Source organism: Peromyscus leucopus, chromosome 7 (genome assembly GCF_004664715.2).
Source record: "Peromyscus leucopus breed LL Stock chromosome 7, UCI_PerLeu_2.1, whole genome shotgun sequence".
In the NCBI taxonomy this organism is placed as follows: domain Eukaryota; kingdom Metazoa; phylum Chordata; class Mammalia; order Rodentia; family Cricetidae; genus Peromyscus; species Peromyscus leucopus.
In genome coordinates this window covers 85,097,210-85,124,491 of record NC_051069.1, presented here as the reverse complement: position 1 = coordinate 85,124,491, position 27,282 = coordinate 85,097,210, and the positions used below count along the sequence as shown (strand labels likewise).

General features: G+C 44.0%; 1 protein-coding gene across 2 annotated transcripts in view; it reads left to right on the top strand.

Moving 5' to 3' along the window:
* The first annotated feature begins 12,473 nt into the window (after positions 1-12,473).
* Positions 12,474-27,282, top strand: part of Rasa2 (RAS p21 protein activator 2) — a 112,624-nt gene continuing 97,815 nt past the window's right edge. Inside the window, exon 1 of one of the 2 annotated variants that reach the window (XM_028866033.2) lies at positions 12,474-12,642. In XM_028866033.2, the coding sequence (XP_028721866.1) occupies positions 12,507-12,642 (136 nt within the window). In that variant the 5' untranslated portion in view covers positions 12,474-12,506. Of the gene's footprint in view, positions 12,643-12,983; positions 13,042-27,282 lie in introns of those variants that run through there. The other variant, XM_028866034.2, reaches the window with a different exon arrangement.

The window sequence follows — 27,282 nt, the reverse complement described above, 5'->3', positions numbered from 1 at the left end:
TTGTAACAGTAAACATTTCTTCTCTATGAAAAAAAGTATAATTGTTTAAGACATTTCTGAACATTTTCTGTTAGTTACAGCCTAAGATCTCCTAACTGTGCCCATGAAGGATGGGACCTGGAAAGCTGTCCAGAGGAAGTGGTGTACATACAGAAGTGCTCCCGTAGGGGATTGCAGACCGCTTTGCACATCAGTACACACAAGTGAGGGATGGATCTCACTTCACGTGAAGCAACTAAAACCCCTGCTTACTAAGAAACGACTGCTTTAAATGTGTTAGGTAACCAAGAATCCCTTGGAGAGTCAAAGAACCAAACTGCAAAACTTAACAGTCACGAACAATGCCCAGTTTACCTGGCCAGTGGGCAGACACTGTGGTCTGTGCAGGAAGAGTCGCCCAGGGTTTGGTGGCCTTATTGCCTGAAGTCTCTCTCAGACATCATACCCGCTCCACCTTCAATGCAGCCTTCTCCAGCCCTTGCCTCCTTCCTCATCTTCCCGTGAATCAAAGCTTTGTATGGCTATAATACGCTATGGGAAACTGAGTTATGCATATGCATCCCAGCTGAGAGCAAGGCTTCTCTCGGGCCAAAAACGTGTGACAGAAACTCAGGGACATTTGACAAAACAACTGGCATGGGTCCACTAAGAATATCAGCCTTGTCAAACTCACCCCTGCCATCTAGCAATCACGGTACTGGAAGGTACTCCGCATGCTACCATAGAAGGATAGTTAGTTCATCAACCCAGCTACAAACCCTGTGACCTACAATGGTGACCTGCCTGGGAGATATGCTGGTGCAATGGTGGCTCAAATGTTGTGGGAGTAACCGACCACTCTCTGATGGCGTGAACGGCCTACTCCATGAGATGGAACCCATGCCAGACACTGTTTGGGTGGCCAAGAACCTGAGACTGGATAGGCCAGGGGCCTAGGAGAAGATCAATTGCTATCGCTTTGCTAAAGGATTACAGGAATAAAATGGCATCTAACAATATTCTGCTATATCCATAGATCACTGTCTTGCTCAACCTTCATCAGAAAGGCTTCTTGCAGGAGAGAGGAGCTGACACAGACTCATAACCAGACAGTGTGCAATAAGTGAGAAACTTTAGAACCCTCGGTCCAAAATTGGATGGATGTCTTCATCAACCCCATCTCCACCCCAGGGCTCAGGACCTACTCGGAAGAAGAGGCGGAAAGACTGTAAGACACAACAGGACTGGTGCACATATAATGCACAGTGTCTATGGCAGCAGGCACAGGGTATGCACAGGTTCAAGCTAGATGAGATCCCAGCACTGAGAAATGGAAGTGGACATGGGCAAGCTGTCAGCAATTGATACCTGCTTACAAAGGCAAAGTTAGTCAGTCATTGGGTATAGAAACCACACTCCAGTGTAGGCATCATGTGACTTAGACATTTTTTTGTCTTAAAGGTCTTTTGTTTGTATATTTTGGTTCCCATTTTTGTTCTTGTGGGTTTTTATTTTGGGTCGTGTGTGTGTGTGTGTGTGTGTGTGTGTGTGTGTGTTGTGGTTTTGTTTGTTGGTTTTTGTTTTTTTTAGAGAGAAAGGGCATGGAGTTGGGTGGGTCGGGGTGGGGGGATCTTGAAGGGATTGGGGAAAGTGTAATCAGAATATATTGCATGTAAACTTTTTTTTTTCAGTTAAAAAATATTGTGTTTAAAGCCCAAGTTGACCTCCAACAGCAGTTCATTCTATGTTGACAGTGAGAGAACACTTTGCCTGTTAGGATACTGTTACTCGTGGACTGAAATGCTGAAGAAACCCCTCCCCCTATTTTGTTTTTTTGCAAAAATCAAGGTATATTCTAGGGTTTCCTGGTTGACCTCAACAGATAAACTGAGATGATAGTCTTAGTTCAGAAATGATCTGAATGTAGATTTACAGTCTACGTGTACAGCTGGCTAAGTGAGATCGTTTTCACAGTTCTGCATGTATTCCATTGGCTCCCCATTAGTCACTGGACTCTTAAAACTGGTATTGTAACATTATCACAATGTTTTGCGCCAATTTTATAAACTTTACAGTACAATATGTGTTCCTTTTCTGAGGCAAACCAAAGGTATATTTCTCAAGGTTCTGCTGCTACCAGCAGCGTTGATGGAGGATTTTTTATACATTTGTAATAGATAGAAATAAACCAGAAAAAAAAAAGTGGTGGAGGAAAAGGTGAACACTGCAAGAATACTCAAAAGGGCTGAGAGTTGCAAACGCCAAGATTGGCTTTGCATAGTAAATAGAATAGAACAGCTCTGAACTATAGCTTACTTTTCCTGGTTTGGTCTGACAGAATGATTGAATGCTTTTGTACAAAAATCAGAGCCTTAAAAACAAGGATTTGGTGAGATTGTAAAATGGTGTGCCACTTTGGCAAAACAGTTTGGTGGTTGGTCAAAATGCAAAACATTGTTACTCTGTTACTCAACAATTCTACCCTTAGGAATATATCCTCAAACTACTGAAAATGTGCACCTATGAAACATGTACATGAAGGTTTACAGCAGTGTGTTGCTAATAGTAAAAAAGTTAAAACAACTCAAATAGCTATCAAATACTGGAGAGAAATAAAATGTGGCTTATTCATACAATAGAATATTATTAAGACATAAAAATGAATGAGAAACTGACAGATTAAATGACTTTGGTGAACCTTCATAATTTCATTTGTAGATCTTTCCATTTCTAATTTATAAATACATTTGGGGTTATAAATTATAAATGTACTGCCTCCTGTCAACATTGTATACTTCTATTTGATGATTTCTTTGTCAAACATTATATGGAAATGTTTCCAAGTTAAAAAAAAAATATTGTGCTTGAGAAAGACAAGGAAAAATTGAGGAACTGTCCCAGCTTAGAAGAAAACAAAGACAACCAGTGGATGTCATTCAGAAGCAGGACTTTCTTTTTCTGTAAAGATGATTGTTGAGTTAATAGAAGAGTGAATGAAGCCTATAGACGAGCTAGTGTCTTAGTAATATTGCTTTCCTGGCTCTATAAGAATACCAGGTGGGGCAAAGGAACTCTTCAGTTTAAGAAACACACACGGACTATTTAGGGTGGAGAGCCACCAACTTCTAAATGGTTCTGGAACACAGGAGAGGTGACCCGGCAAAGCCAAGACAAAAGTCTTAGTAAGCACTACGGAGTCAGGCATGAGGTCTGGGGTTCAGACCCCGAGCATCCACATAAAGGCCAGGTAGGTATAGAAGCACACCTGGAATCCCAGCTGTTTGGAGGCCCAGACAGGGGATCCCTGAGGCAAGCCTGCTAACTACACTAGCCAAATCAGCAAGCTCTGGATTCAACAAGACCTTGCCTCTGTAACTTAAGTGGCGAGCCGTGGACAAAGACATCTGTCCACTTCCAACCTCCACACAAATGCACACACCTACAATGACACACTTTTGGACCTGACAAATTAGATGCAGGCACCTGTGGTTGTCAAGACTCAGCGATGTTTCATACTGCCTTTGGGTCAAGATTCCTCCTCTGAGCTGGTAAACCCACCACCTGGGGCCAGGCCATCTACCAAGCGCCTTTCTCAATGCAATGACAGCAGACCTAAGGAGATACCCCTGAAAGCCGGGCCATTCATCTGTCTTCCCCGGGAACAGAGAGCTATTCAGATTCCAGGCTTCAGTGGGCCCTAGGAACGAGAGTTCTCTGGACCTAGAGCCTTCTGGAGGGAGTGTCCCTCTGTGCAGTCTACAAGTATTCAGAAGTGGCCTTGGAGTTGATGTATTAATATTAATATTAACTTTGCCTCCTGAATCTCTGGGTCCCACCCCAATCAATTTCTCATGCCTCAACTTTCTTAGACTTTTCTCTTAGAAAGAAATCAGACAGGGTCTCTGGACCACCCACCATGGCACCACCATACCTCCCAAAGAACCTCCTTTGGTGGTACCGTGTTTTCTTCTGATGTCTGGGTGATAAGTGGCAAGGTGAACCTCCTCGCTTCATTTGCCTGCAACAGGACAGTACAATAGCTGCCTCCTGATTTCCCAGTAAGTGTGGAGGACCCCTGCTCACGATTTTCAAGAGTCTGAGGCCTACTCTGCGGCTAGTGTTAAACATGCTGATCTCTTGTAAAACATGAGATGTCGCTAGAGTATGAACGACTGGTGGAATCCCAGGGCAAGAAGCCGAAGCTCCTGCTCTAGATGACAGAAAAGGTAGACGAGAGTGCGGAGAAGAGAAAACGTCCTGGGGAGAGCTTCCCCCAAGGCCTGAGCTGGTGGGCTGAGAAAGAACAGGAACTGAAGGGTAGGCTGAGGAAATGTGGGAGACATGTGCTGGCAGTCGTCAGCTGGTAGATGGAGTAGACGGGCTAGAACTGCAGTTCAGAACAATGTCCGGGTAACCTCCATCACTGGTATCTGAGAAGGGAGGCTCCTCAGAGCACTGCCACAGTCTCAGCAGGAATGCCAGGTCATGCTAGGACATGCCATCTGGGACGAGGCCGTTCTTCCATCCCTCTTCTTCTGGACCCTGCCTCCCTCAGAGGAGACGGCAACCTCAGTGAGTAGAAAGAGAGACCACAAAAAAGGCAAGAAGTGAGCAAAGCCCTACCTCAGCTCTGCAGTTAGCCTCCCAGCCCGTGGCAGGCCTGATTCAAAGGAGAGGGGCAGCTGGAGCTTTGACTGTTATCCTCAACTAGATGCTTAAATGGCTGAGAAGGGTGATGGGGTGCTACCAGACTTCACTTAGAGCTAGGAGAGAAGCAGCGTTAGGGAGAAGAGGCCAGGGAAAATAAAATGGTTTCGCTGCCTCCATAGAGCCCTGCTTACACTTGCCTGTGACAGAGTTGCTGGCTCCCCCCCCCCCCAAGGATCTGCCCCGCCCCTCGAGCAGGGTCCTCTTTCCTGGAGGCCTATTCAGTCAGTCTCAGGTGCAGCCTGTCTGCTTCTCAAATACTTCTCTTCTTCTGCCTCTCCGGGGCTAACCCCCCCATTCAGCCTTTCCCCATCCCAAACACCACAGAAGCGGCTCAGAAGTTGCCCTGGCCATCAGACACGACTGTTTCCCAGAGCTGACCTCCCCCAGTCCTCACCCCTGGAAAACTGCCCAGTGGGCAACGGAGCTTCTGAAGAGGGCAACAAAGAGGACTGATGAGGACCGCGCTTGGCAGTCAGGGCGCATCGGCTCAAATCCTAGAGAGTCTGTGGATCAGCTCTGCTCCGAGCCAGCACAGTAGCACAAGGATAACGGGAACAGACGCCGACATTAGCCATAAATGTCAAAGAGTCTAGTACAGCAGGTACCGTCGACCTGCAGGGGCCGTTTGAAGTGCCGGGTTCAGGATTTACACCCAGCACCACTTCCTGTGTTTTGTAGAGGGGAGAGAGATTCTGCAAAGAATTGTCCCTGTGCCTGCATTCTTGACTCTCGCTCCTCACTGCTGATTGATTGATGGTTCCTCCACGCCAGGCTTTGTTGCCAGAGGGAATTTGGGTCAGCTCTCTCACTAGCTTTTTTTTTTTTTAAGTTTTATTGTGCGGGTGTTTTGCTTGCATATATGTCTGTGCACCATGTGCATGCCTGGAGCCCCGAGAGGCCAGACAAAGGTGTTGGACGCCCTGGAACTGGAGTTACAGACAATAGTGAGCTGTCATCTGCGTGCTGGGAAATGAACCCAGGTCCTCTGGAGGAGGAACCACTTCTCTTAACCACTGAGCCATCTCTCCAGCCTTGTTAGCCAGCCCTTCATTGGCTCCACTTTCTTTCTGCTGAGACTTTAGAAGCATTTGAAGGTACCATTTAACCAACTACCACTTCATTATTTTCCCAAGGCATTGAGGAGGGGGTTAGGGACCTGGAACTTTCCATGGGCATAGCTAGGTGGGTCTCCAGCCTGCATTCCCTGAAGGTACCCACCAGATGTGTGCCAGCCAAGTTAATGACAGGGATCCTGGGAGACCCTACCTGTATCTTAAGAGTGTGGGACTCAGGTGGACTCAGCCTGAATGAAGTTCACGAAGCTGCTGGGTTTGTAGGGGCTGCATGGCCTGAGGTACTCTTTTTTGGGGGGGGGGTTTCAAGACAGGGTTTCTCTGTGTAGCTTTGTAGCCTTTCCTGGAACTCTCTGTAGCCCAGGCTGGCCTCGAACTCACAGAGATCTGCCTGCCTCTGCCTCCCAAGTGCTGGGATTAAAGGCGTGTGCCAGCACCGCCCGGCGGCCTGAGGTACTCTTACCAACTGAATGACTGGTGTGTGTCTCCAGGATTTTTGATGAATGGATAGATCTGCCCAAACAAAGACATTTCCTGGGACAGAACAGATGAAACAAGTGCACAGTTGCTCGACATTTCCAGTTTTCTTTTCAGAGCTGTTGTTTTATCAGTTAAAAGTGACCAGAAGAGCACACTGGAGGAGGGGGAACGTGCCATCATAATTCAAAAGGAAGGAAGCTGGAGGACACCTGAAGTCACTCTGGCCAAAGGGCACGTGCGACCTCCTGCTCCGACATCCAGGCCCTTAACAGCCTCCTCCAGGAGCTAAATGTATTCCAAAGTATTTTAAATAGGCAAGCTGGAGCCTTTGGGATAAAAGTCTGTCCACATTTTTTGACCAGTTTCATCATGGCCTTGTTCGGTTCTGAAGTGAAATCGTAAACGTTCTTTCATCACCTTCCACAATTTCAGCTTTGCTAAAAAGAAAAATGCTGCCTGGATTTAGAGGTTGAGTGAATAACTTGAGTCCACAAAAGTACTCAGATGAGGAAAATGGGGAAACCAGATCATCATTGATAAAAGGAACTTGCTTCCCAACCAGTCTAGGGGAAATAATTCTGCCTCATTAGTACACAGATCTATGAAAATGACCTACATGTAAATACTAAAATGCAAGCACACACCCCTTCTCCTGAATTATCAGAAAATGCCAGTAACTCAGGGGGCCATGTGTGGTGGCCACCATATTTGACCCCAGCACCCAGGAGGTAGAAGTTTGTGCTTCTCTGAGAGTTCCGGGCCAACTAGGCCTACATAATGAGCCCTGTCTCAAAAATAAAATAAAATAGAGGCTGGAAAGATGGCTAAGTGGTTAAGAGCACTTGTTCTTGCAAAGGACCTGAATTAGATTACCAACACCCACGTGGAGGCTAGCTAAGAATCATCTATAACTTTAATCCCAAGGGGATCCAAGGCTCTCTTCTGACCTACAGGGGTGCCAGGCGCTCACACAGTACACAGTCATACATGCAGGCAAAACACCCATTAAACACATAAAATTTAAAAAAAAATTACAACTTAGAGCCAGGAGATACCTCTCATAGGTCATTTTACAGGCTAGTGGGTGATTCAGAAATAGGCTGGAACTGACAGGCTACAGAAATAGTTTCTATCGTCAGGATGTATTTATCTCATTAAGAGATAAAGTGATGTTGCTACACAACCCACCATGAATGAGCTGATTTGTATGTTTAAATGAATGAATGGGTTTAAAACTAGTAAAGAAATCAGAAAAGACAAAGTAGTGAATGATTGCTCATCAGAATAGAGAAGAGTAGAGATAGGCAGATAGCCTTTAAATACATTCATTAATAATATAGGGAAGGAAGTGGACTGCAAGATCGGGTCTGGTGCAACATTGTTGCAGTTACCAAACACCGTGAAGAAAGGAGAGGAACTCTAGATGAATTCAAAACCCAGAGCAAGAGCCGGAGAGGAAATGAGATGAAAAAACAGCCTTGTAGTTCGAATGTCAATCTTAGCAGTCTGTAAAACTTGATTTCCCAGACGCCTTATATTAAGGAAACAATGGCCAGTAAAGATTTCTTCAGCTGGAAACATTCACATCCTTAAATGATCATTCACAAATGGAGTAATTAGAAGCAACTTCAGATGAAAAAAAGAAAGGAAACTCGAGAGTCTTTAGTGGTACGGTGTGCTAATTTTGAACTCTGCAACAGGAAGATGTCCTAGGAGGAAAAACTGATGTTACTTCAAGTGAAATTGTTTTTATAACTTTAGTAACAATTTAGTATCAGAGCGAAGGGAAATTAGAAGACTGGTATAGGCACCAATATTTTTCAAAGAAAAAGCTAGCTTTGGATGTCTAATTACAGGATGTTATTAAAGTTTTCAATTCTGATGCCTGCCATTTGGACGGCTATGAGAACAAATTACAAGTGAGAAACTTCAAAATAGGGAAGAAGCTCTAAGTCTGCAGAGCAGAGGAAGTGAGTTAATACATCACCCATTCATGCATCGAACATACCGAAATCATTAGAACACTGAATGTAAGAGGTGAAACACCTAATCAACCACCCCTCCGTTGTTCTCCCATAGTGCAAGGAGGGCTTCTTTTTTTCTTTTTGGTTTTTCGAGACAGGGTTTCTTTGTGTAGCTTTGCGCCTTTCCTGGAACTCAATTTGTAGCCCAGGCTGGCCTTGAACTCACAGAGATCCACCTGCCTCTGCCTCCTGAATGCTGGGATTAAAGGAGTGTGCCACCACCACCCATCTGCAAGGAGGGCTTCTTATAACACCTGGTAGAAAGTAATCATACCAGGCCACGTGAGAATTGCTGTCCACACAGAAACCGACAGGAAAATGAGGAGGCAATGAGGCAGCCCTCCAGCAGGCTTTGTTTGTTTGTTTGTTTTGAGGCAGGGTAGCCCTGGCTGGACTGGAACTTGATATGTAGATCAGGCTCACAGAAATGGGCCTGCAATTGCCTCCCAAGTGCTGGGATGAAGGCACGTGTCCCTGTTCCTGGTTTAGGGAGCCACTCAACACCAGGCTGTTGGGGAAAGTGGTTCAAAGTGACCGAGGTAAGAGGACTGTGAGGTGGGCTGGGTCTGGTCTCCACCCTGAACACCTGGCTGAGGAAGCTGGACTTCATTCATTAGTCATCTTGAACGCTCTTCATGACCTGCACTGTACACTTGCTTGGTAAGATGAATGAAGCCATTGATAGGGTTTGGGTTGTTGTTGTTTTGTTTCCCACAAGAAGTTCCAAGCTTTAGTTTTTCCTTTAGATTAAGACTAAATGGTGTTGAACGGGAATGAGAGGGGTAGACCTATTATAAGAATTCCTGTCAAGAGCATGAAGTGGCATTTACTGACTAATCTTGCTAGATGCCTCCCACACATGTTCTCAACAATTGTTTAAGACCAATGACAGAGGGAAGAGTCAGGGCAGCATTTCCATTCTGCACTAGAGAAACACACAGACATCCAAACCCACAGGACAGTGCTGCTCTCAGCCTCAGCCGGGAGCCTCCTTGTTCGGTGGACAGAGGTTGATGTGGAGATCCATAGGAGCTGGGACAGAGAAGTGCTCAGCCCTAAATGAGACAAGCACACCAACTACCTCTGAGGTTGGGAGATCTTCAAGGAAGATGGGGCAGGAAGAGTGTAAGAGCCTGAGGATGGGAAGCATGCTGTGAAATGCTGTCTTCGGGACTTGACACGGCCTTTGCGCTCCTGAACTCACAGCAGCTGTAGTTACTGACACACGCTCACGGATTGGGAGGGGCTCGTGAGAACCCTCCCCTCTCGGAGGAGCTATAGGCAGTTAGTCAAGGGCTGCTGGGGGAGGGGAATCATTTTCTTTAGTGGTGCAGCTACTGTTAAGTCACTCCAGTCAATCAATCCCGACTCACAGTCCTAATTAAACTGCGACACACACACACACACACACACACACACACACACACACACACACACGCAAACTGGGACTTTTGGGGGAAAGAGTGGGAGAGTGATAAGGGAGGGTAAAGGGGTGAATATGTGATCAAAATGAAGTGTGTGTGTGTGTGTGTGAAGTTATCAGAGAAGAGAGCACAGGACATACAGAAATCAAAGCGAGACCGAGCTGGAAGCTTCTTCCAGCCAGCGAGCCCTCACAGTGCCAGAGGATGCCATGCAGACTTGGTGGAGAATTGTCGTCAGTAGTCTCGCGCAGCTGTGGTCCCTACTTGCTCCATCACTGACCTCCCAGGCAAAGGGTACCTGCTGATGCACCAGTGGTATGTCCGCTATGGGGGTTACCAACCACTTCCTGCCTGGAATTGAGGTCTGCTCCCTAAGAGGGAAGTCACAACTGGTACTATCAATCTGATTAAAAGCACATGGCTGGGGAGGCCACAGGCCTTAACAGGGAGGCTATGGATTTTGTTTTGTTAAATGAATGTGATGTGTGCACTAAATTGTACACAAGAATTGTGCTTATGCCCATGAATTAGTGATGCTGTCAGGTTTGGCTTTTTTTTTTTTTCTTCCTGCAATGAGCAGAGACTCCTAACTGGTCAAGATACTGAGACGAGAAGACTGCTGAGGACTCAACCTCAAATAGCACCTCTCCATCACCTCCTCTGAGGCTCAGGTCACGTTGAGGAAAAGACGGCAGAAAGCAAGCAAGAGAAAGAGGATAGAGTAGAGTGTTGTGGAATCTTCTGGGCATGACATGACATGTCCCATTACGTTCTTTTTAAAGAGATATTTCAATTTATTTTTATGTGTGTGAGTGTTTGCACACATGTATGTATGTATACCTCACGAGTGCCTGGTGTCCCCGGAGGTCAGAAGGAGTTGCATCCCCTGGGACTAGAGTTACAGATCCACCATATTGGTGCTGGGAACTCCTCTGCAAGAGCTGTAAGTGCTCTTAACCACTGAGCCACCTCTCCGGCCATGACAGTCTACCTGACAGCAGCTGTGGTCATCTGTCCAAGATCTGCACAAGACTGGGGTATGGAGTTGGGAGGGACTGACTACGAGGATTTCTAGGCCGTTAATGGTTGCTGGAGGAGAAAGAAACATTGTCTTCAGTAGTGTAGCCACTGGTGAGTCCCCACACTCCTGTAATTAACCTCTCACCTAATGATCCTGGAAACAATTATCAAAAATTCATTGGCATGCAGGCCTGTGAGTAAAGGCTCTTGAGACCGAACCAAATGACCTCAGCTAATCCCTAGGATCCACGTGGAGGCAGGAGAAGCAACTCCCAAAAGTTGTCCACTGACCTCCGGTGGATCAGTGTAGAAGAGGGCTAGCAAGGAAGAGGAAGGGATTCAGAGGAAGTGGAGGGTGGCAAAAAAAGGGTAATAGCAGGGTGAATATGATAACTACATCATACACACGTATGAAAATGTTTTCGTGAAACCCATTATTATGCATAATTAATGCATACTAATAAAGCATTACAAGTTTTAAAATAGAAAAACGCCGGTCTCCAGCACGTGGGCGTGAGCTCTGATTTGGAAAGGAAGGGGAATAAAGTTTGGATTTACTGCTTGTGAGGACAACAAAATGCCCGTAAGAGGAGGTATGCAAGCTCACTTTCTCTGAAGACTGCAGCATACAGGAAAGGAGTTATCACGCATCCCAAGCCGGATAAGAAGCCTTGCTCTGCAGCCTAAGACGCCTAGCAAGCCTAGGTCACTGTCGGACTAACCGGCCTTTACACAAGTGGCTTCTGCTCTTCAAAACACTTCCGCTCCTGCTTTTCTTCGGTTCACCCTTCCCAGGAAGCGTTCATTCCCAGGAAGGCTCTCCCTTAGTTTCCTCATCTGACTTCTCTCTTCTGTGGGCCCCCCTCTGCCTTCTTGTGTGTTCCCTTCCAGATTGAGGTGCTCAAGGGCCGGGGCTCTCTATCTCTTGACCTAAGGCCATCTCTATATGTCTGACCCTTAAAAAAAATCTCTTGACTGACTGGCAAAGAACAACCCTTCTCCATTAAAGTCATTTTCTTCCTTCTTAGGGCAGCGCAGTTAACGACCTCAGGACCAGGAAATCATCCCCCTCATCACATACCAGGGTATTATTCACGTAGTTTACTCACTGTAAACAGTTCCCTTAAGATAGTGGCAACAACTAGTTGAAGATTTACAAACTTCCCAGGGCCAATCTACTTTCTGAAAAGCCTGTTTATGGGAGTGGGAAACAGGTCACCTTTCTGATTCTGAAACACCCAAGTGGCGATAAATTCAGAATTTCTCTGGGTCTCGGGCTGCATAGGAGTCTGTGGTCCTTTTCTTGAACCAATTTTTTGCGGAGCAGTGTACTTAGAGCAGAGGTTGTGTGAGTGGTTTGTCTCCGTCTTCGGGAGCATTCTGGACACGGCTGGAAGAATCTCTAACACATCTCTTAGTTGCTGAACGTTCGTCAAAATGCCCAAACTTTTTCTTTGAACCTGGAGTCGCACTGACGGAAGACTTCTATTTTCCTTGAGCATTAGGGGATCTGGAGGTCCGTTCGTGAGGGACGCCCAACTCCCAGGGTCCTCGGGATCACAGCAGAGCCAGGGTTCCCCTTGGGCTTCCCCCCCCAACGACTTGCCCAAGGCCGAGAGCTGGAACCGGGTCCCTGCAAGGGCGCAGGACGGGCGGGCACGGCGCGAGGGGGCGGGGCGAGCCAGCCCGAGGCCGGGGCGGGGCCAGAGCGCAGCCCGATCCGGCCTAGGCCTCGCCGGGCTCCGCCTCGCCCGGCTACGCAGGCGGTAGGGCTGCGGTAGGGGCCGGGCGGCACCATGGCGGCGGCAGCGCCTGCTGCGGCGGCGGCGGCTTCTCCGGAGGCGCCGGCCGTCCCCGGCACGGCAGACCCCGAGACGGGAGACGAGGACAGCCGTGAGGTCCGAGTGCTGCAGAGCCTGCGCGGCAGGATCTGTAAGCGGGGCCGGGGCCGGGGCCGGGGCCGGGGAGGTGGGCTGAGGGGACCCCGGCGCGGCGCGGCGGAGGGTGGGCGGCGGGCAAGCGGGCGGACGCGCGCGCGCGCGGGGTGGCGGCCGGCCGCCGGGGACTGGTGAGACTGGCCGGGGGTGTGTTCGGGGAGGCGCCGCGTCGACGGGACGGCGCGGGTCGGGGCTCCCCTCGGAGCGAGCGGGGCGGGGACCTGGCCGCGCGGGCGGGCAGGCGAGCGAACGGACGGGCGGGCGGGCGTGAGGGGCGCTGCCTGAAGCGCGGCCTGGACGCGGGAGCCCGGGGCGCGGCCGGGGGCGCGCGGAGTTTCCGGCCTCCCTCCGACGCAGGCCTGCGGGCGGCCGCGGACGACGGGAGCGGCCCGAGGTGGAGCCCCGTGGTAATTACCGGGGAGGCGCGGCTGGAGGAGGGAGGAAGGAGGGAGGGAGTCAGGCCGGGGCGGGGCGGGGCGGGCCGGGCGGGGCCGGGCGGCGGGCTGAGGAGGGGGTGCGGGCTCCCCGGGGGGCTCCTGCAATGTGGAGACGGGGGCCCGGGGCTGCGGAAACCGGCGGCCCCGGGCGGCTGGGCGCGGCGAGGCGAGGCGGGCAGGCGAGCGGGACGCCCGCCCGAGGAGCACGGGCCGGACACCTGTGCCCGCCCCACCTTGCTGCGGCGGCGGCGGCGGCGGCGGGGACTTGACTCGAGAGACGGCGGCGGCGTGACTGACAGGGACTCGGGGCAGGATGTAGTGGCTTCCTGTGAGCAGGTCTCAAAACACAGTCATGCAGTCTGCACTGAACCCACTTGGCCCTCTCCCGGGCTTGTGTTACTTCTGTGAGCGCCGCGCCGATGAGTCTCGGATCCTTCCTCGGAGACAGGCTGGTGTGATTGTCATTGCGATCCCTAGCCTTGCAAAATGTCCCTTTGATATTACATTGACGCCCCCACCCCCCCAGCTTATTTAGATGACCCCTTTTCATTGAAAGACAGAGAATAAAACTTACAGTTACTTTTGTTGAAAAGCATTTTTTATTCAGGAGCCTCAGGTTGGAACCGTGCTCCCTGATGTCTCTCCTAAATCCGTGACTGTGAAAGATACTTTATATTTTGTGTTAGGATGGCTGATACTGCTCTTTCTTCAGCAGAATATAAGTTTTTCTTCTTAAATGTTGATGCTATAACTTATTTTGGATCCTCCCACTTTTTTTTTTTTTTTTTGGTTACTCCCCTTTTAAGGATTTGGAATTTTATTAAAACCCCAGGAGCAGACACGTTAAATGCCACTTTTTATCCCCTGATGTGATCCTGGGACTCTTAATTAAGACATTTTAGGTGTTAAAACTTGGAAAATTACACCAGAGCAGTGGATGTTTTGTGAGTCTAAGTAACCATTATTTAAGTAACCTTTTCACCATTTATATTTCTTACATTTAATATTTGCATATATGTAATCCTTGGGGACAGCCAAATGAACTAGAATCCCTCCTCCCCATTGATCTGGTTTTCCATATTTTTACTCCTTTATCTTTTTCTGTGATTGGATCCTAGACACTCTCTGTGGAAGCCTCGCTGATCTGTCAGAGCAGGTTGGACTGTTTCTTTTTTTGGTTTTTTGAGAATGTGCCTTTCCTGGAACTCACTCTGTAGCCCAGGCTGGCCTCAAACTCACAGAGATCTGCCCGTCTCTGCCTCCTGAATGCTGGGATTAAAGGCGTGTGCCACCACCGCTGGGCTGGATTGGACTGTTTCTAGAAGGACTTAGTCACTGTCTACTTTGACCTGCTCCATAGCAAAAATTCTGTGAACAGTTTGGCAAAAATATCACTCCCAGAGAAATTAGGGTGCACCTTAAAGCACAACTTGGTTCCTGTGGTTTAGTCAGTCCCACTGCCCAGAAATTGACAATTAAGTCCCTGGGAATGTTATTTTATATTAAGATTAAAATGTTAGTTTAACTAGTGCTGAAGTATTACACTTGCTTTCATCCTAGACAGCTTATTTTTTAATTGCTCAGCTTATAGCTCAGGTAATGGTGTGACTGTTTCACAAAGGAGTATGTTTAAATAAAGAATACCCCTCCTATTTCTCTGTCCTCCTTTTAGCGGGTGTAATCTAGAGTTGGTTGAGCCTGGGAACCGTGCAAGGAGATGCTGTTCTCTGTTTCTGAAACTGACATGTGGGTTTTGTAAGATGAGGGCTGAAAAGTGGCAGAAATTTCAGCAGGTGTTGAAGTCCCAGAAATGGGGTGATGGTGGTCTGGCAGTGAAGACACTAAGCAGTCTACAGATGGCCAAGTACCTGTGTCACGGTTCCTTTTCACCACCCCAAGAAACCTTGGGGAGGACCTGATCGTTGCCTGTTGGCCTGGAGATGTACTGTCAGATTCAAAACTCTTTGGGGACCTCTGATCTGCAGAGTTATAGATCTAGACAGCTGAAAAATCTACCTGAGAGGAAACATTCATATTCATATTCCTGGCACTTCAACTCCGAATCATCCTAGTGAACAGTGAGGATGGATTGATGGATATATTGTTGAAGTTCTAGAAAAAGATAATAGTCCACACCTTTCTTCAGGTGTCTCGTTCCTAATTTGTTTGTGTCCCATAGATTTCACAAGGTATATAGTATCAAGTTGATGGATCAAAAAAACTATAGGGTGGGGTCAAGTGCCTGCTGTGCAGACATGAGGACCTGCTTTCAGGTCAGCAGAGCCCATATCAAAGATTCCTTTAACCCCAGCACAGGGAGAGTATGGCACAGGCAGATAGATGCCTGAAACTCATGGACCTGGCCAGCGTGACTGAGTAGAGCTTCTGGCTCATTGAGAAACCTTGTCTCAAATAATAAAGTTGGAGAGTCTCAGGCACCCACATACATGGGCACCTGCCTGCACATCTGCACATAGCCACACTAACAGGTACATACACATACACAGGAGCCATTTTATAGCGGCCTTTACACGGTTGGCTTAAGGAAGTCTATTATTGGAGATAGTATTTTGGGTTAGAGACTGATACCCAGTTATTCAAGTACTTTTAGTGTCTTAAAATCCTGAACATTTTGAATGGTCAGCTTCTTTAACTCTATTCAAGAGGCAAAGTTGCTGGGTATCTTCGAATTGTCATCTGAGCCTTTAGTAACCAAAGTTAGAAGTCGTTTTGATCTGAACTGCTTTGATGTAAGTGGCATACCATACCTAAAGCTAGTTTGTATGTCCCTCCCCGTTACAACCTATTTCAAGCTTGATGTGACCTCCTTTTTGGTTACTACCTTTTGTTCAGTCTGCCCGTGTCTATTGAAGTCAATTGTAAAAGTTTTGAAAAGACTCCACACTACTTTATGCACAGGCTTTTTCGCTTGGGATACCTGGTTCATGTAGGTACCAGTTGTGAAGATTTGTGTGACGTGTTTGATGTATTATACAGTGAGATCGGCGAGACAGTGATGGTGACCCAAGAACTCCCTTAGGATTTGGGTAGTTTCAGACCAAGAATGACTTACGGCTGTTTGACAAAGCAGAGCGCACTCCTGGTGTAATTAGTCAGCTGGGATTGAGTGTACACTTAATTCCCACCCAGCTTTTGCTCACACCTTCGTGTTCCTCTGTAGTCTCATGTGTACATTGTGAATAGTAAAAATATCTGTCTCACGGGATTGCTATGATGATACCCTCAACCCACAACCAAAAAAAAAAAGGCTGGGTCAGCCATGGCCGTCTCTTAGGAAGGAGTGAAGCAGGAGATAAAGCCTTATCTGATGCTCTTGTCCAACACGCACTAACATTTCCTGGTGTGCGAAGCGGACTGAAAGCAGAAAGCTGTGTTCTGTTCTATCTTTCGTTAGGTCATGTTCCTGTGACTTTAGGCAGCTCATTTACCTTGAGCCTGTCTTTGTCCTCTCTAGAGTGGGACTACTGTTTTATCACCAGCCATCTTGCTTATGTTGTTTCCTCGGCCTGAAATTCCCCCCATATTTATGTCAGAGAACCCCTACACATCCTTCAAAAGCTTGCGCCATGTGGTCTAAGTCTTTGAACCAAACGTACCCTCATTTCTAGCCATAGGGGTTTGATGCTAAAACAAACTGCAATTCACGACCGTTTTCTTGTTATAGACATTATTTGTGTAAGTTCTTGTTACACTGTGAACTCTTTCAGCTTAGTGTACATTCTTGTTTGTTTTTTATTGTTGTTGTTTTTAACAGTCTCATAGAATAGGGCAGGCCTTTAAAAAATACCTCTTATTGTCATCCTTAGGATAGTTTCAGAGTACTGGATGTGAAAGGATTTTCACATTGCTGAACAAATTAGCAAGTGTTAGTTTTATTAAAAGAAAACTTCATGGATCTCTCAGGAAGTTTTTCTCCTTTCCCTTTGAAAATTGGAATGTCCACTTATCTTAGGTTTGAATTGAGGTCAAAGTTGTCTCCTTAGGAAAGGGGTTACGGTTTTTCTAAATACTGACTTATTAATTAGAGCACTGATTGTATTTATTTATTTATTTATTTATTTATTTATATTTTATGTGCATTGGTGTTTTACCATAAGTGTTGGGTCCCCTGGAACTGGAGTTAACAGTTGTTAGCTGCCATGTAGGTGCTGGGAATTGAACCCAGGTCCTCTGGAAGAGCAGTCAGTGCTCTTAACCGCTGAGCCATCTCCCCAGCCCCCTAGAGTACTAATTGTTATGTGACTATATTCATGAATTTTGATACTAGTTGGTCAGTTGGTCCTGAAGCTTGGAAAAGAAAATCTTAAAATCATACTTTACCCAGGAAGTGTTTTTATTTGGCATGGCAGGTTTAAATGTTTTGGTAATAAGATATAAATCAAGACATTTTTATTGACTACCCAAGAGTTGAGAGGAAGAAATTTAAAAGGGATTATTCATGCTAATAATTATTATCAGAATTTTCAAATGAGATGATGAGAACTTAATAGAGGGGTTTAAAGGGTTTACTTAGGATAATAATTCATTATTGTCTGAAATTGGAAATGAGATGAGAGTTATTTAGGACAGAAGAAGAATCCATCTTTGAGATGGATATAAACTGAGGAGAAAGGGATCTTTGTAAAATTCACAGAGCATTCAGCTAAGCATTTGCTCTGTAGAGGACAGGAGTAGACCTCAGTGAGTTCATAGGGTTTTTTGTAACTGAGAACTCTTTGAATAGTCCCATAAGTGACTGTGGAACTAATGTAGCTAGAATAAAACCATCATTTTTTATCCTTTAATTATAGACCTAATCCTATTTCCTTGAGAATGTGTTTTATGAAATTATTTGATAATAGCAGATTATGTGTTTTGCCTACTGACACATTTCTATACTCTTCTAAAAACCGGTAATAAAGTTTTGTTGTATAGTCATGTATTATCATTAAATTAAGGAACATTTTATGTAAATTAAATTTTTATGACATCTAGTTATGTGTGGTATTTTAATCATCAAAAATCTCTAGTTAAATTGGCTTTATTTTTAAGTATGTGTGTGTGCATACATGCGCAGGTACACATGCCTATGTATACATGTGCATGTGAAAACCAGAGGACAATCTCAGCCGTTGTCCTTAGGAACACTGCCCACCTCTTTTTTGGCCTGGTGCCCAGTAATTAGTGTAGACTAGCTGGCCAGCAAGCTCCATGGATCCCTCTGCCTCCACCATCCTAGTGCTGGGATTACACGCATGACAACCCACCCAGCACCCCCCTCCCCCAGCATTTTTGCCTGGATTCTGTTCTGGGGATTGAACTCAGGTCCTCCTATTTGAGGCAAATACTTTACTGACTGTTCTCTTCTCCTAACCCCTCAAATGGCATTTATAAGGTTATATCAAATATGAGCCAGGCGTGGTGGCCCACACCTTTAATCCTAGCACTCAGGAGGCAGAGGCAGGTGGATCTCCAAGTTCGAGGCCAGCCTGGTTTACAGAGCGAGTTCTAGGACAGCCAGGATTCAAGCCCCTTCTTGAAAAAACAAAACAAAACAAACAAACAAACAAACAAAAAACAACAAAGAAACCAAAACAACGGCAACAAAAAGTACAAATAGTGAGCTGTAGTTGGAAATTTTAGTCCTTTGAGTGTGGCTCCTAATATCCTAATAGTGCTGTTAATGATAGAATAACTAGGCAGATTGAGGAGACCCTGCTTCTTTACTTCAGAGTGTTTGGATGTGTCTTTAAACACCCCCTTCTAGTTCTCTCATAGTTGCTTTATGAAGTAAACCATTTGCTTTAAGACAGTACATCACAGACCTTTGCTTTAATGCTTGAATTTGCTTAATATACAAGCTTACATTTCATACAGTACTTTTAAGAAATGTGCCTACGACTTTTTAGGATTGTTTGAATTCTAAACATTTTTTCTAAGGTCAGTAGTTAATTCAGTAGTAGTATGTAGTATATATTTGAGTATCTGTTAGGGCATATCAGTCTCTTGGACTGTCAAGTAAGTCTAAGTTGTGAGTGGGATGAGAAAGTCTTGACTCACTGGTTTATTTATTCTAAACTTTATACTAAGCAGAAGATGTCATTCATTCTCTGCTTAGAGGATTATGAAGTTTTAGAACTGGAAGAGAAAGAGCATAACCTTTGTCCTGTTTTTGTGTACATGAGGACTGATGTGCAGTGACCCAAGTGTCACACAGTTAATGACTTGTTGGACAGTAGTGTACTCTCAAAGTTCTTTCAAGAATTCAGTTGATTTATTACTATGAAGGTTGAAAATATGCTACATTTAAGATGTGAAGACTGCTTTGCCACTCTGATGGTTTTTAGAGTGGTAGTAGAGTTTTGTACATATGCTCATCTGTTCCTGCTAAAGAACTTCGTGTAGTGATAGGACTGGCAATGCAACCAAGGTTGTGAGCCGTGTGGAGACTGAACCTGGATGTCTGCTTGTTTGGGCCAGACTTTATCTCAACTCTTCCAATTCTTGACTGTCCGTCAATGTTACTGGTGTACTTTAAAATGGTCTGATACCCAGACTCTAAAGTCATCATTTTGAGGGTCTACCAGTTTAGATTGTATCCTTTTAGAAATTATTTAAGTACTTACAAACAATTATGTATTGTATGTAGCTTTTCCACCACAGAGAAATAGAAGCAAAAAATGCAGTGTTCTGCATCTTTCTTTTTCAATATAACTTGAAGATTTTTCATATAATTTAATATATTTATAATATGCATAATCTCTCATCATCTGGATGTATTGTATTTTATTTAATCAATCACCTATAGATTGACACTTAAGTTGTTTCTTGTCTTTGCAATAACAAATGTTGAGTGTGGGGGGGCGGAGTACTAGGGAGAGAATTCAGGGTCGTCTTTGCACCCTACCAACAAGCTGTTTCTACAGCCCAGCTCTATGTTATTGTTTTGTTTTTCGAGACAGAGTTTCTCTGTGTAGTTTTGGTGCCTGTTCTGGATCTCACTCTTTAGACCAGGCTGGCCTCGAACTCACAGAGATCTGCCTGGCTCTTTCTCCCAAGTGCTGGGATTAAAGGCATGCACCACCACCGCCCCGCTCTATGTTATTTTGTGAAGATAGGGTTTCTCTATGTAGCCCTGGCTATCCTAGAACTTGCTCTGTACACTCGGCTGGCCTTGAATGCACAGAGATCCGCCTGCCTGTCTCCCGAGTGCTGGGATTAAAGGTGTGCGCCACCAACGATGGCTGCTGTTATGTTATTTTAAATGTGAGCTCACACTGTGTTTCCCAGGCTGACCTTGAATGTGTAATGATCCTCTTGACTCCTGTAATCGCTGAGTGTGCTGGGATTTCTGGTTTGCATCACTGTGTCTGGGCTTCATAGAGATTTTTAAATTAAAGAGGCCACTAGAAAAATATATGCAAAGGTATTTCACAGAAGAAAATAAATTATCTAGTAAATATATGAAAATGCTGGTGAAATTGAGCTGTAATGAATCAGAGAAATAATGTGAATACATCACCACTTACAAAAAATGGAAACCTTGCTTATTCAGTATTTAATGAGTGCTTGGGGAAACAGATACTTTTTGTACTTTTATTGTGATTTTAAATTTATAAAACCATGTTAGAACATTTTGTTAGTATCTATTAAAATTTAAATGTATTTTTCTTGTGTGTTTTTACTTTTACCATTTGCCCTACAGTCACATACAAAGAGGTTTTGTGTTGGTCTTGTTTGTTTAAAACAAAAGACATAATTAAAGTGTTCATTAACAGCAAAGTGAATAGTTGTTCATACATGTGTACTATAGCAGTTAAAAAGAATGAAGTACATCTATATTAGAATGACCCCAAGATGTATTATTGGGTGGAAAAAGGCAAATTATTAGAGTAATTTGTGTATTTAATTATCATATGTCCATTTGTTTGTCCGTCCACCCATCCGTTCCTCTAATCTGTTTTTGTGGTGCCTGAGGCTCATACCTAGGATATCACAAATGCTAATTAAGTTTTCTATCACTGAGCTACAGTGCAGCCCCTTAATGTGTGCTTTTAAACTCTTGGGACAATGGGCTTTTCTCTACAAATTAATAGATATATTTTATAAAAAAGATGTCTGAGAAGTTGTTTGGTTTTGATTTTTTTTTCAGTGATGGGCAACAGGAATTAGTCGTCCCTGTAGTGACCTGATTTTTAATAGACAGTATAAATGTATTGGAGATATTATTAAAAATTTCTCTTTGTACAAATGAAATTGTGAGTTTCAATTTAACTTGAATTCTGTATATAATATCAGATTTGGTAACATTTTAAGTATACATTGAAAAGAATAATATCAACTTTTCTATTTTCAAATTTACTTATTAGTGTGTGTATATGTATAAATTTTACTTATTAGTGTGTGTATATGCATAAATGTGTGTAATTATGTGGGGAAGGACGTGTGTGTGTGTGTGTGTGTGTGTGTGTGTGTGTGTGTGTGAGAGAGAGAGAGAGAGAGAGAGAGAGAGAGAGAGAGAGAGAGATAACTTGTAGGAGTTGGTTCACTTCCACCACGTGGGTCTTGCATATTGAACTCAGGTTGTCAGGATTAGCAGCAAGTACTCCTCCCCCCCCCCCCGCCCCCCCCCCCATGGGTTTTTTTTTTGTGGCAATTTTAAAGATTTATTTTTAATAATGTATACATGAGTGCAGGTACCTGTAGGAGCCAGAGGAGTTAGAGGCAGCTGTGAGCCATCCTGTGTGGATGGTGGAACTGAACCCAGGTCTTCAAGAGAAGCATGTGCCAATCCCATAATTTTAAGTTTTAAGAAAGTGAAACTTAGAAAGATTCCTATATAGTTTGCCTATTTGATTAGTTGCTTATGCTAAAAAATGTTAACTTTTCAAAAAGTTAGTAACTGGGCGGTGGTGGTGCACGCCTTTAATCCCAGCACTCGGGATGCAGAGCCAGGTAGAGAGCTCTGAGTTCGAGGCCAGCCTGGTCTACCAAGTGAGTTCCAGGAAAGGCACAAAGCTACACAGAGAAACCCTGTCTCAAAAAACAAAAAACAAAACAAACAAACAAAAGGTTAGTAACTTTCAGAGGGATGTTATATGTGAAGGTCCTGGATAATTTTGACTCTGTATTGGACATTCTTATATAAAATTTCCTCAGTACATATGGGGAAGTGAATCCATGTTTATTGAATAATCACTGGTTTCTAGGTATAGTGCTAGGATAGTTGACGTATGACTTCATTTCATGTAGAGGATTGCTGTTCTTACTTAGAGAAGCAGCAGTAGAGAGGCTCTTCAGCAGTGTAAGGGGGCAGAACCAGACCTCAGCAGATTTGTTGACCAGGCTGCCTGTCTTCTAGTGTATTGGAATGAATTCATTTCTCTTGACGAGACATGGCGATTACCTCTAAGTTAACGATGGCCTAATGAAATGGATAGTCAGTAAAGTTAGAATGTTGTCAAATGCAGTAAGTAGACAGGAGTTTTTCTAACTCTGCTCTTGGGGTTTTTTCTGACCTCGCTCGCCCGCCCTCCCTCCCTCCCTCCCTCCCTCCTTCCTTCCTCCCTCCTTCCTCTCTTTTCCTCTTTTCCCTCCCTACTTCCTTGTTTTTTTGACATGAAATCTCACTACATAGTTCTGGCTAGCCTCAAACTCTCAGTCAACTGGAGTGCTGGAATTGCAGGCCTGTTCTACCACACCCCGTGATTTCTTTGCTGTTTAATGCAGTTTCTTGCTTTTGAATGCTTCTCCTAATAAATACACACCTTTTTATTACACATAGGGGTATGTGTTGTATCTTCTTTGTTATCAGGTGCTGCCTTTTGCTTTTGAAAAGTGGCTGATAAGAATTCCATTACCAAAGATAACAGTCACATCCCACAGAAGGCCTGTCCTGTGGCCCCAGGCTCTTCCCGCATCTGTCTTTAAGCCTTTTGCCTGCCATTCCAGAATCTCTAGGTTGCCTTATGAGCCTTGCTAAGCATCATGTAGCTTCAGGGACCAATGACCTAGCTCATCAGAGATTACACCATAATCTCTGTTTGCTTTCTCACCTCCCCCTACACATTCACACATTCAAAACTGACCCCATAAGTGGGCAAGGCAAACCACAGGAAGATCATTCTTACACTGGTAACATACTTCTATAAGCCCATGGACACTTCCTGGCAATACCTTGTGAAACTCGCCTTTTCATGTACAGTAGTTTCCTAACTTCTTGTTCTAGACTAAGCTTCAGTCAGAGGTGATTAATATGATCACAATACAGATAACTGTAACAGGTATTATATGTTATCTTTGATCAGGACCTAGCGGCTTGGATAAGGGAATGCTTGTAGATGTTAATTTTTAAGACCCTCTAGCCAAGTGAGAATACTGATAGTTACTGTTTACTAAGTACTTACTTTGTTTTAGGTATTGTGCCAAGTGCTTTACCATACTTAATGTTCACAAAAGTCCTAGGTATTACCTCTTTTTACACAGGAAATTGAAGCTAAGGATATACCATTGTTAAGTACAAAAAGCTTGTATTGAAACTCAAATGTCCGCCTTAAAATGCAGTCATTTAACTTGCTGTATGGTCAGTGCCACTTCTGTTTTTAGAATTGCCCTGTTGCAAAAATTGGAATTAAAATTCAAGAGAATTCCAAAGACTTCATTATATATTACACACATAGCTAGAACTGTGTGTTGTATAAATTAGGTGCATTTTAATCTTATCTAAGCTTATCAACATGAGTCCATATTTTTATACATTTAATTTTTTTAACTTTTTCAAGATAATGCATGTATTTGCATTATATGTGTACCTCATGCCTCAGAGGGTACGAGATCCCTTGAACTTATGAAAGCTTGTAAGCCATCATGTGGGTGTTAGGAACCAAACTCAGGTCCTCTGAAAAATTAGCAAGTGCTTTTAACTGATGAGCCATCTCTCCAGCTCCATTTTTAAGTATGTTAGATCTATTCTTTTTTTTTATGTTAAAGATATGGTGACTTTTACATAGTGTTACATCTTCTCACTGTGTAAAAGCTGTATGTTTAGGTTGACATTTCTTTTAAGAAGATAACATATTCCATGTCACTCAGGCCAGTTGACACCAAATTCTCTCTATAGTATCGCTTCCATTTTTTCTTTCCTCTTTCCTTTTTGTTACCTCAGTCAAGACCCTTGCATATTTTCCTGAAGTAGACCACATAAAAACGTTCAGTAACCCTTGCCTGGAAGTGGTAGCTCATGCCTTTAATCCCAGCACTTGGGAGGCAGAGGCAGGTGGATCTCTGAGTTGGAGGCCAGCCTGATCTATAGAGGGCCTTCCAGGACAGCTAGGGCTACACAGAGAAACTCTGTCTCAACAAAAACAAACACAAACCAAAACCCCAAAAACTTAGTAACCCTTGTCTACTAAGTAAAAACACTGTAGCTTTCCACTTTAGGTTCTCTGTTGGACTCTCTCCTGTATCCCTCTGGTTCCCCTTTCATCTACTTCCTTAATTTGGTTATTCACTGCCTCTAGTTGCCACTTCCAGATCTGTCTTCCTGCTAGAACATTGTCCTTCCAGTATTAATTTCTGTATTTTGGAAAAAAAAATACATCACTTGAAAGATTTATTGTGAAAATTAAGTAAAATAACATGGCATTCTTTAAAAAATCTACTAATTAATATTAATCTATTAAGTAAATGGTATCTTTAATTATGGTTTAGCTTGGCTTTTTCCCACTCCAAGTAGTCGTTTTCTTAGTATTATTTTGTTCAGGACCCTGACCTATTATTTCCTTTGAGAGTTAATCCCTTTAGGATCTGTCTTGGCTCCTACTCTTCTTTGTATTAAAGGTATGCTTTGAAGTAGGTCTGGGTTTACCAAATCTCTTTTAGACAGGGATAGAGTCTCAGAACTACTATTTTAGAAAGACTTTCAAGAAGAGAGTGGAAAGACAGTCATACTATAGCTTTTGACTGTGATATATTCATTGATCCTGTTGTTGCTGCTGATTTACTTTATAAAAAGGAACTGTATTGCTTACCTCTAGGGTTGTTATACAAATCAAATGAGGCATTTGAGAAAATTCTTAGTTGTGGGGCATCCAAATATTTAAGAGATAGCTTATCTCAGTAGTGTGTTCTCCTAGGACATGTGTAAGTATACAACACAACCTACTGATAGAAATAGAATGTTCCCCAAACATGCACATAGACACATACACATATATGGGTACATAAACATACATACCAAAGTCTCTGTTGAGCAGTTTGATGTATAGTATTCCAGCTCTAGATACATTTTATTCAGTAGGCTAGGAAGATGGCTCATTTGGTAAAATGCTGCAAAATCATGAGAATCTGATCTCCACAACTCACATAAAAAAACAAACAAGTAAACAAGCACGGATGTGGTGGTACATGCTTATAATTCCAGCTTGTGGGGGAGGTGGAACAGGAAGATCTCTGGGGCTCGGGGGCTAGCCAGGTCTAGTCAAACTTGTTAGCTCCGAGTTCAGTGAGAGGCTTTGTTTCCAAAATAAAAAATTACATGGTAGGATCTAGGTACAAACAAGTCTCCCTGCCCACCTGGAATTATTGTACAATCTGCACAGGGAGGACAAGCATTGAAATATATTACTGTAGCTGATGTATTCCTGTGTCCACCCAGCTCCTGCAGCCACTCAGACCCAAGTAAACACACACAGACTTATATTACTTATAAACTGTATGGCCATGGCAGGCTTCCTGCTATGTAGTTCTTATATCTTAAATTAGCCCATTTCTATTAATCTATAAGTTGCCACATGGCTTGTACTGGTAGTTTACATCTTGCTTCTCATGGGTGTCTGGCGGCGTCTCCTGACTCAGCCTTCCACCCCCCAGAATTCTCCTCTCTGCTTATCCTGCCTATACTATACTTCCTGCCTGGCTACCGGCCAATCCTCCTTTTATTTATCAGTCAATCAATCAGTCAATCAATCAGTTAGAGCAACACATTCACAACATACAGAAAGACATCTCCAGCATATAGCACTGGGGTTGGAGTGGTGGCTAAGCAATTAAGAGCACATACTACTCTTCCAAAGGATCTGAGTTTGGTTCCCAGCACCCAGATTGGATAGCTCTCAACAGCCTATAATTCCAGCTCTACGGGTATCTGTCACCCTCTTAATGGCTTCCATGCGCACTCCACTCAGGTGCTCAAATACACACACACACACACACACACACACACACACACACATACACACACACACACTATTTAAAAATTAAAATTATTAGAGTTTTAGGCCAGCCAAGGCTACTTACTGAGACTGTGTCTCCCAAATAAATAAATAAATAAATAAATAAATAAATAAATAAATTTAAAGAAAGTTACATGTGAATTTATCCTTGTCTAAAAAATTAGGGGAAATGATTGAGGAAGACAACCAGTGTCAAACTCTGGCTTCCATATGCACAATGTACCTACTGAACTTGGATACATAAACATGTACTGTAGCCGGACACTTCACTCTGCCCTGCCCCAGTCCTGCAGTCACTTTTATAAATTAGTCACTCAGAGGCTTAATATTAACTACAAACTGGCCTGTGGCTCAGGCTTCTTGCAAACTAGCTCTTTGATCTTAAATGAACCCATTTCTATTAATCTATGTATTGCCACAATGGCCATGGCATTACCAGTCTGTTGGCATGTTGTTCCTTGAGTGGCGGGCTGGTATCTGCTCTGGCTCTGCCCTTCTTCTCTCTGTATCACTGTTTGGATTTCCTGAATGGCTCTTAGCCTGCCTTACCATAGGCCAAAGCAGCTTTATTTATTAGTCAGTGGGAACAACATGTTCACAGCATACAGAAAGACATCCCACAGCACTTCCTCTTTTCAGTCTAATCAAAAAGGAAGGTTTTAACTTTAACATAGTAAAATTACATATAACAAAACAGTTATCAAGCAAGACTTACAGTTGCAATTTCTAGTCTATTTGTAGTTGTCAAAATTAAAGAAAATATTTTATCATCCTATATTTGTGAGTCTAAAGTTTCATATCTAATTTACCTTTTATCATAACAAAGGAAAACTATAACTATCTAGTCTTCAACTCTATCAAAGACCCCAGAAGGTTATTATCGGAGTAAACAGGAAGTGCATTATAAGCAACTCTAAAACTCGAGAAATGACAATGTTGGGGCATCCATCTTCAGTCTATAGGCCT